Below are 18,868 nucleotides of genomic sequence, written 5' to 3'. Positions count from 1 at the left end.
CCATCCAACCACTACCTTTCTTTCCACTCCACTAACTACCTTGATTATAGCAAGCTCAGATGCTCATAAGCCTAGTACTTATTATACAGCAGGAACTTCTTATTGTAACATTTGTTAATGTCTGTTATGTACTTCACAGATAAAGATTCTAGTTGTCTACTGATGTACTATGTTCTTCCTCTGTAAATATGTTGTAAGTAATTGCTATGTAAATTGTTAATTGCTATGTAATCCAATGTAACTATTGTCTGTTTATTTTAACTGTGGAGCTTTTCTCCCCGGCCTCCACTGAAAATGGACCTACATCCAGTCAGACACTCCCAGTCAACAAATATAAATAAATAAATAAATAAATAAATCATATACCCTTATCACATGTTCATTTACTGTACCAGCAATAACCATACAAGGCATTCAATTTCACCTTCAGTCTGAGCTTCCTTTACTTCACAACTGGGCAGTCAAGCACAAACTGATGCATGTTCCCCTCCAAACCACAACAATGCCCTTCAGAAGCCACAAAAACTGTCTTGAATAGCTACACATTTCTGACCTAAACAACACAAAAACAGAAAATACAAATGTATTCAAATATCTCCATATCTGGTTAGACCAGCCCCTCAGTTTCCAAATCCATATAAATAAAAAAAACAAACAAACAAAAAAAAAAAAAACAGAAGAAATATCAAGTCCCCCCACATTTGGGCCAACAAATCTTTCTCTTTCCTTTCCACCACTGCAAGATCAGCAACAGGAAAAGATGCCCTCCTTTCCCAACTAACATAAATCCTCTTTCTCATTGCAGCTGCCACTCAAAACAATTCACTCTAGAAGTCATCACCAATAAAAATTGCTGTTTTATCACAAACTCATCCCTCATGAGCACTTCTGCCCCACCATCCCCAAATCTAAATGACCTTCTGTTAAACAAAGGGTGGACCTCCTTCTAGGACCACTACTTTACAAACTACTTCAAACATCCCCTCCCTCATCCAGACAAACACAGGAATCTTCCTCTTACAATTTTAGAAGCTGCTCTCAAACAGCCCCCGCAGTCCTCACAACCTTCAACCAATATTCATTTGACCAAACACTGCCTCTCTACCTCAGGTCCAACCCTTGGGCAACATCTTCTCCCTCACATAAAATAACTCACCACCTACTACAACTTAAGGCAGCAATGAAAAATGCCTGTTTAACCCAGTACAGTACTCTTGCCTAGTAACACGTCATATCACTTAGCTACCTTGTCTCTATCCCTACTCATCCCACCTCTACTTCCAATCTTTGTACATGGTCCCACCTATTACTGTATATAGTGTAAATACTGTGAAACTTTAGATATTGTTTTCAACAGTGCAAATGTTTTCAAACGTACCACATTTAGGAATGCAGGCTCTGTACTAAATCTTTCTACTTATATTAATTTTAATTATGCAGAATCTCATACTAGCATGCATTAACTCTAATCCTGTACTTTCTCTGTACAATGCTTTTATTGTTCTACTTAAATTTACAGTGGATATAAAAAGTGTACACACCCCTGTTAAAATGCCAGGTTTTTGTGATATAAAAATATGAGATCACAATAAATAATTTCAAAACTTTTCCCACCTTTAATGCGACTTATAACCTGTACAATTCAATTGAAAAACAAACAAATCTGTTAGGGGAAAAATATAAAAAATAAAAAATGTACAATAAGCTGGTTGCATAAGTGTTCACACCCTTAAACTAATACTTTGTTGAAGCACCTTTGTATTTAATTACAGCATTCAGTCTTCTTGGCTACACACCTGCCATCAATTAAAGAGACTCTGATTAACCCAAATAACGTTCAGCTGTCCTAGTAGGATTTTCTTGACATTTACTCAGTTGCCTGCTACAGCAAAAGCCATGGTTCGAGAGAGCTTACAAAGCATCAAAGGGATCTCATTGTTGAAAGTATCAGTCAGTAGAAGGGTACAAAAAAATTTCCACAGCATTGGATATACCATGGAACACAGTGAAGATAATAATCAAAAAGTAGAGAAAATAAGGGACAACAGTGACGTTGCAAAGAACTGGAAGTCCCTCCAAAACTGATGAAAAGACAAGATGAAAACTGGTCAGGGAAGCTGCCAAGAGACCTACAACAACACTGAAGGAGCTGCAGGAATTTCTGGCAAGTACTCGTTGTGTACTACATGTGACAACAATCTCCCATATTCACCATATGTCTGGGCTATGGGGTAGGGTTGCAAGACTGAAGCCTTTTCTTACACAGAAAAACATCCAGGCTCAGCTAAAATTTGCAAAACAATACATCAAGTCTCGCAAATGCATGTGGGAAAATGTGTTATAGCCACAATTCCAAAAGGTGCGTTTGGCGCAAAAACAACACTTTGCATCACCAAAATAACACCATCCCCACGGTGAAGCATGGTGGTGGCAGTATCATGCCTTGGGGTTGCTTTTCTTCAGCTGGAACTGGGGCTTTAGTCAAGGTGGAGGGAATTATGAACAGTTCCAAATACCAGTCATTTTTGGCCCAAAACCTTCAGGCATCTGCTAGAAAGCTAAAGATGAAGAGGAATTTCAAATTTCAACATGACAATGACCACAAGCATACATCCAAATCAACAAAACAATGGCTTCACCAGAAGAAAATTAAAGATTTGGAATGGCCCAGATCGAGCCCAGACCTAAATCCAATAGAAATTGTGTGGGGTGACCTGAAGAGGGCTGTGCACAAGAGATGCCCTTGCAATCTGACAGAGCTGGAGCACTTTTGCAAGGAAGAGTGGGCAAATATTGCCAAGTCAAGATGTGCCATGCTGACAGACTCCTATCCAAGAAGACTGAATGCTATAATTAAATCAAAACATGCTTCAATTGAGTATTAGTTTAAGGCTGTGCACACTTATGCAACCAACTTATTGTACGTTTTTTATTTTTTATATTTTTTCCCCTAACAGATTTGTTTTTCAATTGAATTGTACAGCTTATAGGTCACATTAAAGGTGGGAAAAGTTTTGAAATTATTTAATGTGGTCTCAGTTTTTTATATCACAAAAACCTGGCATTTTAACAGGGATGTGTACACTTTTTATACCCACTGTATCTGTATTATCTATGATATACTCACCTGGGCTGTGACTAAAAAAAGTTAGTGTTATCAGTGTAACATCCCAGTAAACAAACACAAATACACAAATACATAAATACAATAAGTAAATATATATAGATATGGGTGCACAGACACACAGATACATACACACGCATGCACATGCACACACAAACACACACCTTGAAATGTCATAAATGGTATGCTAATTTGATATGAATAGCAGAAAAATACATTGTAATAGCAAATAAAAACTGCTTTTCCAACCTAGTTTGCCCACTTTACTACCCACTTATAAAAGTGCAACACTTCTTTAACTAGAAATTTATGTTCATATCATATAAAAAAAATACAGTGTGTCTATTTCACTCATTCTTGAATTCCATAAAACAGACTTACCGACTCTAGCAGCAATAACGCCAGAGAACAACAGAATTACAGACACATAGGACTCTGGCTGAGGATTTATCTCCATATCCTCATTATATGAAGAAGACTCATTTACCGGAGAATACATTCTTGTCGTACTGTAAACATTAGGTGCAGAAGTTACAGAAAAGTGGTCAGGGAGTGGCTCAATATTCAGTAGCCGACTTCTGATGTCATCAAATGGAGACACAGTCAAGTCTAGAGAACTTCCTGGCATGAAAACTGACAGCACACACAAAGACAGGCAAAGAAGTTGGGCAATTCCAGATATGAAGCCTGTTCGGATCAAGCCACACTTGCGACGGAGCCAAGGAAAAGCCACAGTTCCACAAATTCCAGTAATAGCAGAAGCACCCATTAACAGGCTCAGGGTGGACCCGCTCAGACCCTGAGTGTAAGCATATCCTGTAGTAATACAATCAAATCCAAGGACAGTCATGTATAAAAATGCAAGGCCCATGCCAGCCAGAAACACGGACTGGTTGTAATATGCAATCCATCCATCACGGAATGTGCGGAAAGGTTCAAGCATTCGATCACAGAAAGTGGGCTCTTTCATTTCTGCCTTCTGGTTTTCAGTGTTTTTTAAGGGATTTTCACCCATCAAACAGGTTACTTCTGGTATGTCAGATACAATATCTGTTGAGACCACATATACACATTAGTTCAAAAAAAAAAAAATGTCATATTTACATTCATTAAACATAAATACTAGAGTTTCAGATCCTAACTACATTATTTCTGAACATACAGAACTATTAAGACCAGGCTTAGGTAATTGCAAAGTTATCAGTTTCATTTCTCCATATCAGTTGGGTTTATCAGCTTATAGATGTGCTGATGACTTACAAAATAATTGGTAGTTCAGAAACACACAGAAATTACTACTTAGTGCATCAAATTGCTTCACAAACTGCATCATGTACAAAAAAACTGAATGACATTTTCAACCAAGTAACTTGAGAGCCTCTTAACTTGTTAGCTCAAGAATTCTGAATAAAGCCAAAAGTAAAGGGGGGGTTGCACAAACTGGGAGAAGGAAACGTGTTAAGATGATCACCACTTCCTCTTCGCTGAGTTGCATGACCTCATAACAACACACAATACCAGTAACAAAGCAAGCTCCGACATACTCAGGTGTTGGCAACATGGAAAACTAATTTTATAGATGGGGTGTTTAAAGATCCGACATAAAAGAACATGATAAGTACTGCTTCCTCACTATTATACCAGACTGATTAAAATCTGGCAAGTAATGTAGACAGACAAGCCCACTGTGCTTATAAGTACAGAAAGTTCTGATGGATAGTCTATGGTGATACACATATTTTATCACAGTACAGCTCTGTCTGAAAGCATTCTTTCAAATCTTCACAGCACAGGAAAATTTGGACACTCTATCCCACACACTCCATTCATATGTCATTTTTTACAATCTGGGAGAATGCTCACAAGCCTTATTTTCTATTTCTTAATTATTGCAGATCATGATCTCAACTACTAAGGCAAACATAAAATGCACATAGGTTCACAGGTAAGTAAGCTAGCTGCCCTTGTGGGCCATTGTAAGCCTAGACAATTTCTCTTTTTGTGCTTGAAATAAACTATCCCATCTGGTTATAGACTGGTCATACCGATCCCATGGTCGATACCTTACCTCTAATGAGAATAACTGTATCATACCTTATACCTTAGATAATTTGAGGGAACCCATGCATGGGATAGAAAATTTAGGAGCTGCATCTGTCCATCAGTAGGAAAAGGGGTAGTCCTGGGGTAAATTTTCTGTTTCCCATCCATAGATCTAAGTTGTATTAGAATCACATATCTTGAATTAATTACCTTTAGGAAAATATCAGCTACGTTATGAGATACAGAAAACACAAAAAGTGTTCCAACACAAAAATCTGCCACACAGAATTTTTCACCTCTCAGTGAAATGTAGGACTGCTTTAAAGTTGGCATAATCATTAAGGTGTATACCTTATGGTTGGGTTGCCACCATTCACTGTAGCTGAAACAGGACCAAGGCCACACCCCTTGCCACTACACCCACACACCCAATCGCCTCCCCTACCCTCTGCCATCTTTTTCTAGTTTGCAAATCTGTCTTTTTTTTTTTTTTTTTTTACAGAAAAGCATAGCAAATCTGCAGATTTGGCAAACTACAAACTCTGACAGTCTGTTTGTTTTTTTAAACAGAACAGTGGAGTCTGTACAGTGTTTTCCAGACTACTGGACAATCGGTTTTGATTTCAAAATACTCCAGAAAAAAAAATGGATAGGTGGGAACCCTACCTTATAGACACAAGGTATAGGGGCTGATTCTCACCTTGAGAAGCAGGAGTAAACTTATAAAAGCCCCTTGGAGTCAACAGCCTAACAATCACCTATCATTTAAGAAATTATGTTCTAACAAAGAAATCAATTTCTTAAGGAAGGTGAAAAATCAGAACTAGGGTTGCCACTCATCCATTTTTTTTCCAGACTATCTGGAAATCAAGTTGATTCTCTAGTAGTCCAGAAAACACTGTACAAACTCAGGTATTCTGTTTCAAAAAGGAAACAGAGTATTATTTGTTAAATCGGCTGATTTACTATGCTTTTTTACAGAAAAGCCTAGTAAATCGGCTGAAAGCAGGGTTCAGGAAAGGAAAAAGGGGCCGTTCCCCATCAAGTGATGCCACAGTGATGTCACAAATTGTGCGAAACATGGGTGGGAGAGAGGACGGGAATGGGCGGGGTTACGTGCAATGTGAGGAGTGTGGCCTTAATCCTGTTTTAGCCACAACAAAAGGAGGCAACCCTAATCAGCATTAACTACAAAACTGACCCCATCTGAGAAAAGTAAGCCTATAAAACTTTGCTTAGTAACTCTGACGATAAAGGTCCCCCGTTTAAAACCAGTGACAGTGTAGTACTGTGCTAAGAACTCTGCTGCAGAAATAAGCCTGGATTGTCACAAAAGCAGACTGGACATGATAACAGCATACAAAAATACATCCAAATCACATTTCACAGAATTTAACTGACCAGAACTGCCCATTCCCCAAAAAGCATACAGGAAAAAAAAATCTTCCATTACATGGTAATCCCCCTGCAGCCCCCACCCCCAATAACAATAAATCAACTCCAAAGTCATCACAACTCAGACAAAGAATGAAATCCCCATGTTGTCACAAGCTCACAGCTCATGGTGAATGTGGAAAACTGCTATTGTTAGTAGTCGCCCATGGATATAAGCTGAAAACTTGTACTTCAAAGGAAATACACCTAGTAGAACATTTCATTTTCAGTAAGGAGGATACCAATAACTGCAGGTCAGTCAATGAGGACAACAAATGCTGTCACTGCAGCAGCACACCCATCCACCCCCACCCCAAACACAGCCCAGTGTTTGAACTCAGCAGTTAGTTCTGTTTGCAAATCATCTGTTGCAGTTGTACAAGACTGACAGGGGTACAGTTTATACTAAAGACAGGGAAAGGGTGTCCACTAAGATTTCACTCAGCTGCCCTGAGCTATACTACTGTCTTGGTTGAAATTACCTGTTTTGGTTTGACCTTCAGGTGTGAGAAAAACAGTATTCTCATCTAGTCACATAAGGAATCCTACAGAAACTCCCAATGCAGTATGGAAGGGTGGAACAATATTTACTGCCCTTGACAGAAGATTAAAAGATTAAAAAAAAATGAAGATGAAAGGCTCAAAAATGTGAGGAAATATACTAACCTGGACATATAGTACAGTAAGTACCCCATGAGAAGCACACACTGTGCTGGAGAGGTATGATCCCTACACAATTAGTAACATTACTCACTACTGCAGAGGTCTTGTAGTTCCCTGTACAAACTCTGCTACAAAGGAATGTACTACATGTAAAAAATGTATACAATCATCATCTATCAACTATGTTAAAATGTATAAAATGACCACACCCTAAATAGAATGTACACCATCACTTACAGGTAATGTAATTTATTACAAAGTCATTATAAAACTTCAGTAGCATCCTTAATCTAAATGGCTACCAGTCAAACACAGCTCTAACCTTTTTGCTAGCCTCCCAACTAATTAAACTCCTGCATACCAACGCATTCTTTCCTCTAGCAGCTAAATTCATTAAAAAATCATTGTCCTGTTACCTTAAAATTCAGTCTCACTCTGACCCCAACTATTCACATCCTTTACTAAATTTCACTGCATTAACCACAGCTTCTCCTCACTTGGACACAAACTGCAGGAGTCCCTCCCAGCTCATCTAAAAAACATTACTTTACTCCTCAGTTTCCACTATTAGCTCAAAAAACATCTAACTATGAAGGTAAAATGCCACTGTGTAAATCAGATCATATAGCCTGACTTCCATCTCTTACTCCTTAATTGTGTCCAATCTCCTACTGTAAGACTCAGCTCCTCCAAGACAGCAATATGTGTACCCCTTTTCTTACATTCCACTCTTCCCTCACAACCCATCCTTGTTATCAAGGCCTGTAATTCATCTTTTCATCCCTACCCTCATCTCCCAGTCCTATTTGGTTCCATAAATTTGTATATATCTCAGTTCTTATATTGCTTTTTGGTGTGTTGTATACAATCTGTTTACTTCATTGTGTTTCTGGTTACTCTACCTTTTTCACCAGATTAGTCATACCTAATTAATGTTAATATCTTTGTTTCACAGTAAGCTAGTCTTAAAATCTGCAAAAACTTTGTATGAGCTTGAATTGCTACTGTCTTGTTTCTATACGCTCCAAAACTGAGAATAAATTGGTTAACATTGATCACTGCTAGTATGGTCACAAATGCAAATAAATAAATAGAATAAATAGCTTGAAGAAAATACATCTCTGAAACATCTGAAAGCACACTCATGCTTTAAATCCTTTCAACCATTAAAACAAGCCAATGACAAGAAAAATAAGTTATGTACTCACCATAACATTCCATCTGTGTTGTCGATCTTCATTTATCCTTGACGTATGGGACTCGGTTCTGAGTCTTGGAACTGACTCGGCTGTTACAACAGCTCGCATGAACCAAAAACTCCTGAGCCAAGTCCCCACCCAGAATGCCTCTCTGTAAATTACCTCAGATCAAGTTTGCCGCTATAAGTAAAGACCAGGAAAGGTAATACTCTAACCATTGAACAGAGTACGTCCAAGGTCATACATGAAGAAACAAATAACCAGAACTAAGATCCGTTCCACGAGGAGTCTGATGGAGGGGGAAGGAGGGTGGGGTGTCAACGATAAATGAAGATCGATAACACAAATGGAATGTTACGGTGAGTACATAACTTCTTTATCTGACATTGTAAACCTTCATTTATCCTCAATGTATGGGACAGAATCCCCAACTACCTTGTATCTTGGGAGGCTTTATGGAAGGATATTCCTGAGCACCATAGAACCAAATGACGCTCTTCCTCCAGCGACTTAATCCACTTTGTAATGAATAGTAAAGTTTTGTGGAGAAGCCCATGTTGCAGCTGCACATATGTCATCCATGGAAGCCTTAAGAGTGAAAAACAGCATACGTGGCAATAGCCCTTGTGGAGTGCGCTTTAACTGGGGCTGTCAATCGGAGGTTTTTCTTGTTGTAGACAAAAGTAATATATTCTCTTAACCACTTAGACAATGTGACCTTTGAAACTGATTTACCCATGGAAGGACCTGAAAAGAAGACAAATAACTGGTCCCAGCCAATGTGACCTTTTAAACTGATATAACCATGAAAGACCCTGAAAAGACAAATAACTGTTCAACTTTCTGAAATCTTTATTTCTGGCAAGATAAAAACATAATTGTCTGTGAACATCCAAAAAATGTAAGCAGTATTCTCACTTGCTGGAAAAATTAGGGAAGAATACTGGCAGTTCAATGGATTGATTAATGCTATTTTCAGAAACAACCTTTGGGAGAAAGGATGGATTGGTTCTTAGCGAAACCCTGTCTTTACGAAAAAATCAAATATGGAGGTTCTGAGGCTAACACATGAATCTCTGAACTCCTCCTAGTGGATGTAATGGCTGTTAAGAAAATGGTCTTCCATGAAAGAAATTTCAAATCACAGGTAGTCACTGGCTTAAAGGAGGATTGCACCAAGGATTTCAAAACCATAGTAAGATCCCAGGGAACAAGGGGTTCCCTATAAGGAGGCTTTAGCCTTAATGTTCTCTTTAGAAAAAACTTGCACAGTCTATGTGAAATTACAGATTGTCCTTCAAAGCCATTACGGAAGTTAGAAATAGCAAGAAGCTGAACTCTGATGGTAGAAGAAGAAGCTTCTTGTTCGAAAAGCGTACACAAAAATTGCAAAACCTCTTCAACTGATGCCCAGAAAGGATAAAGTTTATTATCATGTGCCCATAAGGAAAATCTTTTCCATTTGCTGAGGTAGAGTCTCCTTGTGGAAGGTTTATGGGAAACTAGCAAAATTCTTTGAACTGGGGAAGATAAGGTATATCACCTGGCAATCAATGGAACTGGAGCAACCAAGCTGTAAGTTTGAAGTTTTTCAGGTTGGGGTGAACTAGTCCCTGAGGATGGGATAGGAGAGCTGGATCCAGGTCCAGAGTCCATGTACACTGAAGTTGGTATGGCCAAAGAAAGGGGAACCAAACTTGTCAAGACCAAAAATGGGGCAATGAGAATCACTCTGCTCTTCAACCTTAAGGCCTTCTTTAAGAAAAGTTTTATTAGAGGAATGGGGGAAAGACAAAGAGTAGTCCCAAGGACTAATCGTGAAGGGGAGCATCTCTCAGGGACTCCCCCTGAGGGAGGAATGAGGGCAAAGTAGCTGTTGTACTTGTTGTTCAAGGGGGATGCAAATAGATCGCAGCAAGGCTGGCCCCAGCAACAGAAAATCTCCTTTGCCACTCTGGGATTTAGAGACCACTCTTGAGGCAGGAGAATGCATCTGCTCAATTTGTCTGCTATCACGTTCAAGCTTCCTGGGCTGTGCATTGCAACCAGAAAATGGTTTGAAGATATCGCCCACTGTCACACTCTGAGAGCTTTTTGATAGAGGGGGTAAGACTTGGTTCCACCTTGCTTGTTGATGTACCAGACTACTGACATGTTGTCTCACTGAACTGCAATCGTTCCTAGAGGGAGGACATTTTGAAAGGCTTGCAGTACTAAGAGCACTGCCCTCAGTTCCAAAACACTGACATACAGACTGGCTTCTACTGGGGACCAAGTGCCTTGGACAGTCCTTCCCTGAAAATGCTCCCCCCCACCTGATCTAGTAGGCATCTGTGGTCACTATGGCCTGTGGATGGGGTTAAACACATGGTCGGACCAAAACATTTTCCTCAGATTCCATCCACTAAGATAAATCCTTCTTGCAGCGATTGGTAATTCAGATGAGATGAGATGGAGGATGAGTGAGGCTAGACTATTTTGAGGATAGAAGCACTGTAGGATTTTCATGTGGAACCTTGCTAGCAGTAGTAATGTGATGGCCACCCCCATGGATTCCAGTACCTGTAGAACTAGTAATGCGGGAACATTGTCATTGAGGAGAATACTGTCTGCGTATGATCTTACTTTCTGCAGTCTGTGAGTAGGAAGGAGGCTATGCAAGAGGTCCTATTCAGGCAGGCTCCTATGAATTCCAATTGTTGGGTCGGACTTAGTTGAGATTTGGCAAGAGTCACCATTATACTTAGATGAGAACAAGTGCATAGGGTGAAATCTCTTGTCTGTATGAGTAGATGCCTGGTGGGAGCAGTAAGAAACCAGTCCTCCAGATATGGAAACACTCAGAATCCGTGAGTCTCAGGTGAACTGCTACTGCTGCCATACATTTGGTGAACACCCAGGGGGCTGTGGTGAGACAGAAAGGCAGGGCTCAGAAATGATAATGACTGGCTCCCAGCTGGACGTGGAAGAAACTCCTGGAGTGCTTGTCCATTTTTATGTGGTAATACGCATCCTGAGGGTCTACAAAGCACATCCAATCATCTTTCCCTAAGAAGGGAAGAATAGAGTGAACCATGACCTTCTGGAATTTTGTCTGTTGAACAAACTTGTTCAGAATGCTGAGATCCAAAACTGGTCTCCAGTCCCCTGAATTTTTTGGCACCAAAAAGAACCTTTAGTAGAATCCGGATCCTGTCTGGTCTGGCGGGACTTCTTGAATTAATCTTTTTTCTAGCAGCTTTTGAATCTTCAGAGTGGCCTGATCCCTCTGACTGGGTGGAACATTGGGGATCCTTTGTCTTGGTTTTGGGGTAAGTTTAAATGGAATATAGTAACCTCTGGTAATGATCCTTAGCACCCAAGCATCTATGGTTATCTTTTGCCAGGCTAGTGAGTGCAAGGACAGTCTTCCCCCGACTGCCTCCAGAGGCAAGCAATTGGGCCTCCTTTCAAGAGTGCTGGTACGGTTTCCCTGAAAAAGAATCACTGGAACCCTGACTTTGTGGGGCACCTTTGTCATGAGGTCGGAGTCTTCCATTATAGCTCCCCTATGTCCTGAGGGGAGTCATTACCATGTGTGTCCTGAAAAGGCCCTTGAGTTTTCTTGAACCAAATTTTCCCACTTCCCTGGTTCATGAGATAGGAGCATTGAGGAGAGGAAAAACATGGCCAAGGCAGACAGCATTTTTCCATCTTTTTCACACCTGCCTAAGGTTTCTTTAACTTTGGGGCCAAAAAGGGAAGATTCATCAAACAAAGCATTGACAGATGAAGACTTAAATGGTTCCACAAACTCACACGAGTGCATTCAGGCATGCTTCGTATGGCTATGCCTGAATCCGCTGCCCTAGTCGTCCCTTTGGCTGCATGTGCAATAAGCATCTGGGACAAGTTAGAGATAGACTACAGGGTGGAAAGCTGGGAAGCTACTTTCTCTTGTACCTCATAAGGCACAGCTCCCGTGAGGATATCTGAGAGCTCCTTGATTAGATCCCTCTGAAGTCTAGTGAAGTGTGCCATGAAGTTCAATGACTACAAGACAAAGGTCGAAGAAGGATAGACCTGCTTCCTAAATCTGTCCATCGCCCTAGACTCTTGGTTAGGGGGATGAACAATGGAACTTTCTTCTGCTTGTTCCTTCTTGGTGGCTGCCACAACCACCATGGCAGTCACTACTAAACCTTTGTCACAGTGCTGATGGTCCTCTGGAGCTGAAAGGATTTTATCTGGTCACCTCGAGATTGGTTCTACGGCATCAGAGGCCTTCCATGTCTGCTGGGCGATTAGTTTAATAAGATTGTCAGCCGGCGGAGTCACCCACGAGGTAGACGGGTGAGCACTAAAGGCTTTCAAGTACACAGACTCCTCTGAGGATGGGTCTTGGGGCTTCCAGCCACCCCTCTTCTTTAATATTTCAAGAATACCTCCAAAGGAGACATCTTCTGGGGTTGATCTAGGGGGAAACCTCCCCGTCATCGAAGTCCATATCTTCTGTGACAGATTCCTCCGGGGAATCAAGGTGTTTCCTCTTACATGACCTCTTCTGAGGCACCTCCTCAGTGGGATCTTCTCTGCAGGAATCAGAAGAGGTAAGGCCCTATATGGGGGTGTCCTGCAACTTCGGTGCTCGCTGTCCAGGTGTGGAGGTTGGCGGAAGCTCTGGACCAGATGGGATCCCGAGAAAAAGCTCTGATAGGGGAGAAACCAGCTGGGAGCCTGTAGAGGCCAACGCCCTCTCCACAACTTGAAAGGCAGATCCCCCTGAAGAGGGATGAGAGCCCAGAAGTGGGAAGGACAACCTCATGACCATGGTTCCACCCTGCCCCGAGGAAACCGCCATCAAGTTTGAAGCCAAGGAAGAGCCCACGAATGGCATCATGGAACTACAACCCTGGGAGTCCATCGTTTCTGAAGAAGCTGAAGAACTCAATGCAGAGACTGGGGCCAAAAACATGAGAGCTGTCGGCACCAGCACAGCTAGAACCAGGAAAGTCAGAGCTGAGATCAGTGGTGGTTAGAGGAGGAATGTCTAGTGGAATCTTTGGAGAAAACGACCCATCTCTTGAAGGGAGTGAAGCCTGAGAAGAAGCTGAAAGACCCATCACCATGAGGAGCTGATCCACAAACCTCACTATGTCGACTTCCATGAGACTCCTAGAGGAACAGACCAAAAAGACTGAAGGAGATTTTGGCATATCTAAAAAGGGGTTCGGAAGTTGTCCCACAAAGGGGTCTATAGATGGAGAATACCTGGTTCTAGTAACCAAAGAAAATCGTTCCTGGGCTAATGGTACCGGGGAGGGAAGTGGTTCCAAAAATATTGTTGGCACTGTAACAAGGCACCGAGGAAGGAGAGGTGACTTGAAAAGTCAGTGCCGAGGTGGACGGTACTGAAACTTGAGGTACCAAGGTAATCACTATGACTAGAACCAGGTATGATGGTTCTGTAGGTTTTATGTTATCCACCTTAGTTTTTGCAGATGTTGTGGGAGCCCAAGGTTTAGATTTCTTATGTGCCAGAGCTGAAGGGGATCCTGGCACTGAATGACTCCACTTTTCAGCATGCTCAATTTTTGAGAAAGGGGAAGAGTATGATGATGAAGATACCTCAGACTTTACAGTTCCAGGCTGACCAGACAAGGCCTCCTCAAAGGGTGTTTTTATCAGACCTTTTAAAATAAGTTTATTTTTCCTCTCTATGAAGGTCCGGTGACTAAAAGTTTGACAAATACCAAACTGTTGTTGTAAGTGCACTGGGCCCAAGCAATAAACACAAGAAGAATGTCCATCTGAATTTGGCATTTTTCTGCCACAACCAGAACATTGTTTGAAACCAATCGTACCCCTGCTATTAACTGCCATGCTGATTGTGAAAAGGATCAACAGCAGAAACACTCACGCTACAAAGCCACACACACAAAAGGAGTGGGAAAGACAGAAGGGCTACCAATGATGGTAAGCCAAAAACTACCAGAGGTAGAAGAAAGGGATAGCACTGCCAGCAATGGTAGGGCAGATACCACACAGTAAGGAGGAAGAAAGAGGATAGTACACTCATTCAAAGAAGCAATAAATATTAAGAGAAAAAAGACCAGAAAAACATATAAGTAAAGTTAACTGGGTAGGAGAAATAGGCTTTAGGAAATCTTTAATAGCAGTAGAAGAAATAATAAAATTATCACTTAGCTCAAGCAGAGTTTGGCTGACACTTCTTTATGAGAAGAGCAGCAAACGAGATCTGAGGTAATTTAGAGAGAGTCATTCTGGATAGGGACTTGTCTGAGGAGTTTTTTGTTTGAGCGAGCTGTTGTAATGGCCGAGCCGGTTCCGAGACTCGGAACCAAGTCCCATATGTCAAGGATAAATGAAGATTGACAATATCAGATCAAGTGTGTTAAGGTTTTAGGTCTGCTTTTCTGACAGAGAGATCTGAGCTAAGATATCCATCCATTCATCCACTCATTTTCAGAATCCATTTTATCCAATTTAGTATCAAAAACAGCTGGAATCAATCTCAATAAGCAGCAAGCATAAGGCAGGAGCTAGTCCTAGATGGGAAGCCAGTCAACACAGGGACACATGCATGCTCTTATACATACACATGGGATCTACACATTCTCAGTTCACTTATCCTGTTACCCACATATCTCTGAGATGTGGAATAAAACTGGGTCCTTTTGCAAACCTCACACAAACACATAGACCCCAGCCAGGAACAGAACTAGAGGATTAAGTACTGTCAGCCAACAACATTGAATGCTGTAACACTGCACTACCCTAAAATGAAATATAATTAAGTTATAACAGATACAATTATCAATGCAATACATTCATCATCAGCAACAACAGAAAATAATGCACACCTTCATAAATGTAACACACATGGCTGCAAAAGGGACATCTTAGAATCTGTCTCACAAAGACACACACACACACACACACACACACACACACACACACACACACACACACACACACACACACATACACACACACACACACACACACACACACACACACACACACACACACACACACACACACTTGAATGCTTCAGATACTGAATGAAGCAAAATAAAGAAAATGTCAACAACAATGCTTGTCAGTACATCCTAACTCTGTGTTACTGAGGAAAAAAGACTTGATCATGACTAGGACTCTGACCCATGATGACGTGGCAAACTGGGTGGTAGACCGGGCAGAATGAATGTCTGACACCAATTCATCCATGCCGGGGGAGTAGTGATCTAACAGTAAGTTATGTACTCACCATAACGTTAGATGTATGTAGTCCATCTCGCCTCACATTCTTTACCTGTGGGTTCGGAGCCGAATATCAGCTCCGACTCGGCCTATTTACTAGCTCGAAAGTCTTTGATTGGCTGAGCTAAGGTGGTATCCCACAATACACTACTCCACATCCCTAGATCTAGTTTGCTGCCAACAGAAGTATAGTATCCATCGCCCAAACACACACACACACAAAACAACGAGGTCCAACAAATTATCCAAAGGGACTCTGCGATACAAGAAGGATATGGTGATCCTCCAAATCCTCCAGGCCTAGGGGACGGTGGGGGGGGGGGGTAATGAAGAATGTGAGGCGAGATGGACTACATACATCTAACGTTATGGTGAGTACATAACTTACTGATGTTATGTAGTCCTATCTCGCCTACATTCTTCACCTGTGGGACGGCGTCCCTAGCACCTACATCCTGGGTGGCACAATGGAAAATACTCCTGAGCACTGTGGAGCCAAAAGATGATCTGCCCCTGGACACTACATCCAATTTGTAATGGGAAACAAACGTGTGAGGAGAAGCCCACGTTTCAGCTGCACATATCTCATCCATCGATAACCTAGCCTGAAAGGCTGTGGAAGTGGAAACAGCTCTAGTGGAATGTGCTCTGACTGGAAAGGGCAGACTCTTTCCCCCTGCCTGATAAATAAATTAGACGCAACCAGCTATCCACCTAGAGATGGTGACCTTGGAAACCGCAGACCCCAAGTGATTCTCTGAAAATGAAACAAAGAGCTGGTCTGACTTCCGCCAATTTAGTCCTATATAGATAAAAGCGTAGTTGCCTATGAACATCCAACAGATGAAACTGATACTCTGCCTTGTTGGAAAAGTTGGGGAAGAAGACTGGCAGTTCAAAGGACTGATTAATATTAGATAAGGAAGCCACCTTGGGAAGAAAGGATGGATTTGGTCTCAGAGAGACTCTATCTTTATGGAATATCAAATATGGGGGCTTGACTGATAGGGCCTGGATTTTTGAGACTCGTCTAGCCGAAGTGATAGCTATCAAAAAGGCAGATTTCCATGTAAGAAATTTTAAGTCGCAGGAGGCCGCAGGCTCGAACGGTGGGAGAGTGAGAGCCTGCAGAACGAAATTGAGGTCCCAGGGCATACCAGGTTGAGATACCGGGGGACAAAGTAGAATAGTGCCTTTCAGGAATGCTTTACACAGCCTGTGTGCCATTAAGCTAGGTTCATAAGCTACATGAAAATTTGAAATAGCCGCCAGCTGAACTTTGATGGTGGCTGAGGCAGACCCTTGGTAGAATAAGGCAGACAGAAATTCCAAAACAGAAACAATGGGGGCTGTGTAGAGGTCAATACCTTTGGACTGGGCCCATATCGAGAACCTTTTCCACTTGCTAGAGTAGATCTTCCTAGTGGATGGTTTATGAGAGGACGAAAGAATATGGACCACATCTGGAGAAAAATTGTGACATCTGACTATGGATGGAAGTGGAGTAGCCAGGCAGTCAGCCGGAGGGTCTCCAGGGAGGGGTGGAGCTGTCCCGACACGTGTCAGCAAGTCCGGACGAGGGTCCAGAATCCAAGGAGTATCCACCATGTAAGGTTGAAGGAAGGGGAACCATATTTGTAGAGGCCAGTGTGGCACAATCAGAATCAATCTGCTTCCCAAGGATAGCGCTTTCTGAATCACCCTTGAGATAAGGGGAAACGGAGAGAAAGCATACAGCAGATCTGAGGGCCAATTGTGTGCAAGAGCATCCCTGGGAGATTCCTACGGTGGGAGGATCAGCAAGAAGTAGCTGCTGCATTTCGCATTGAGGGGACTGGCAAACAGATCGCAGCAAGGCTGACCCCATCGGCTGAATATGCTGTCCACCACCCGGCCGTTCAGGGACCACTCGTAGGGCATGAGGATCACTCTGCTTAGCCTGTCTGGAATCACATTGGTTTTCCCCAGGATGTGCGTTGCCACCAAGGACCGTTGGGAAGCTATCACCCAATTCCACACTCTCATGGCTTCCCTGCACAGAGGGTAAGATCGGGTTCCTCCTTGCTTGTTGAGATACCACACTGCTGAAATGTTGTCTGAGTGTATCGCAACAGTCCCTAGAGGGAGGACATCCTGAAGTGCCTGCAACGCAAAAAGCACTGCCCTCATCTCCAGGACATTTATGTGCAAGTCTATCTCGTGCTCCTGCCATGTGCCTTGGACCATCCTGCCGAGATAATGCCCCCCCCTCCCCATCCAGGAGGCGTCCGTGGTCACTGTGGCTACCGGGTTGGGTGGTACAAATGGCTTCCCTACATTTAAGTTGTTGGTGCATAACCACCAACTGAGGTCCTGCTTGCATTTGCCTGTGATTAAGATTGGATGGGATAGCGGTAGTCTTTGAAAGAATCATTGGGCGAATAGGAGCCATTGTAGGATTCTCATATGTAACCCCGCTAATGGGACCATCATGATAGTAGACGCCATTCTCCCCAGTAACTGAAGAATTAACCTTGCCTTTACACGTGTCAGAGGCATCATCGCACGAACCTGTTGTTGCAACCCCGTGATCCTCTCCAGTGGTAGAAATGCTCTCAATAGAATAGTGTCCAACTTTGCTCCTATAAATGAGACACGCTGTGAGGGTAGCAAGGCAGATTTTTTCCAGTTTATTGTACTGCCTAACTGGTGACATAGATTGATGGTAGTATCTCTGTTTTGAAGGAGTAGATGCTTGGTGGGGGTGGAGAGGAGCCAGTCGTCCAGGTAAGGAAACACCTGGAATCCTTGACGTCTCAAGTGAACCGTCACCACTACCATGCACTTGGTGAACACCCTGGGGGCTGTAGTGAGACCAAAGGGCAGGGCTCAAAACTGGAAATGCCTGGCTCCCAGCCGGAAGCGTAGATGACATCTGGATGCTCTGTCCATTTTGATGTGGTAGTAAGCATCCTTCAGGTCGATGGAGCACATCCATACTTCTTTTCCCAAGAATGGGAGAATTGATTGTAGCGTGGCCATCCGGAATTTGGACTTGCGTACATAATGATTGAGTTGGCTGAGATCCAAAATGAGTCTCAGATCCCCCGTTCTTTTCGGCACCAAAAAGAATCTTGAGTAAGTCCCTAATCTGATCTGGTCT

General features: G+C 42.3%; 1 protein-coding gene across 1 annotated transcript in view; it reads right to left on the bottom strand.

Moving 5' to 3' along the window:
- The window catches only part of SLC40A1 (solute carrier family 40 member 1), a 144,920-nt gene that overhangs the window by 18,661 nt on the left and 107,391 nt on the right, over positions 1-18,868 (bottom strand). The window contains exon 7 of the mRNA XM_044071105.1: positions 3,506-4,174. Within this exon, the coding sequence (XP_043927040.1) occupies positions 3,506-4,174 (669 nt within the window). The remainder of the gene's footprint in view (positions 1-3,505; positions 4,175-18,868) is intronic.

This window comes from Protopterus annectens, chromosome 5.part0 (assembly GCF_019279795.1).
Source record: "Protopterus annectens isolate FY-2018-M chromosome 5.part0, PAN1.0, whole genome shotgun sequence".
In the NCBI taxonomy this organism is placed as follows: Eukaryota; Metazoa; Chordata; order Ceratodontiformes; family Protopteridae; genus Protopterus; species Protopterus annectens.
Note: the sequence above shows the minus strand (reverse complement) of the source record. Positions and strands in the feature narration are given on the sequence as shown.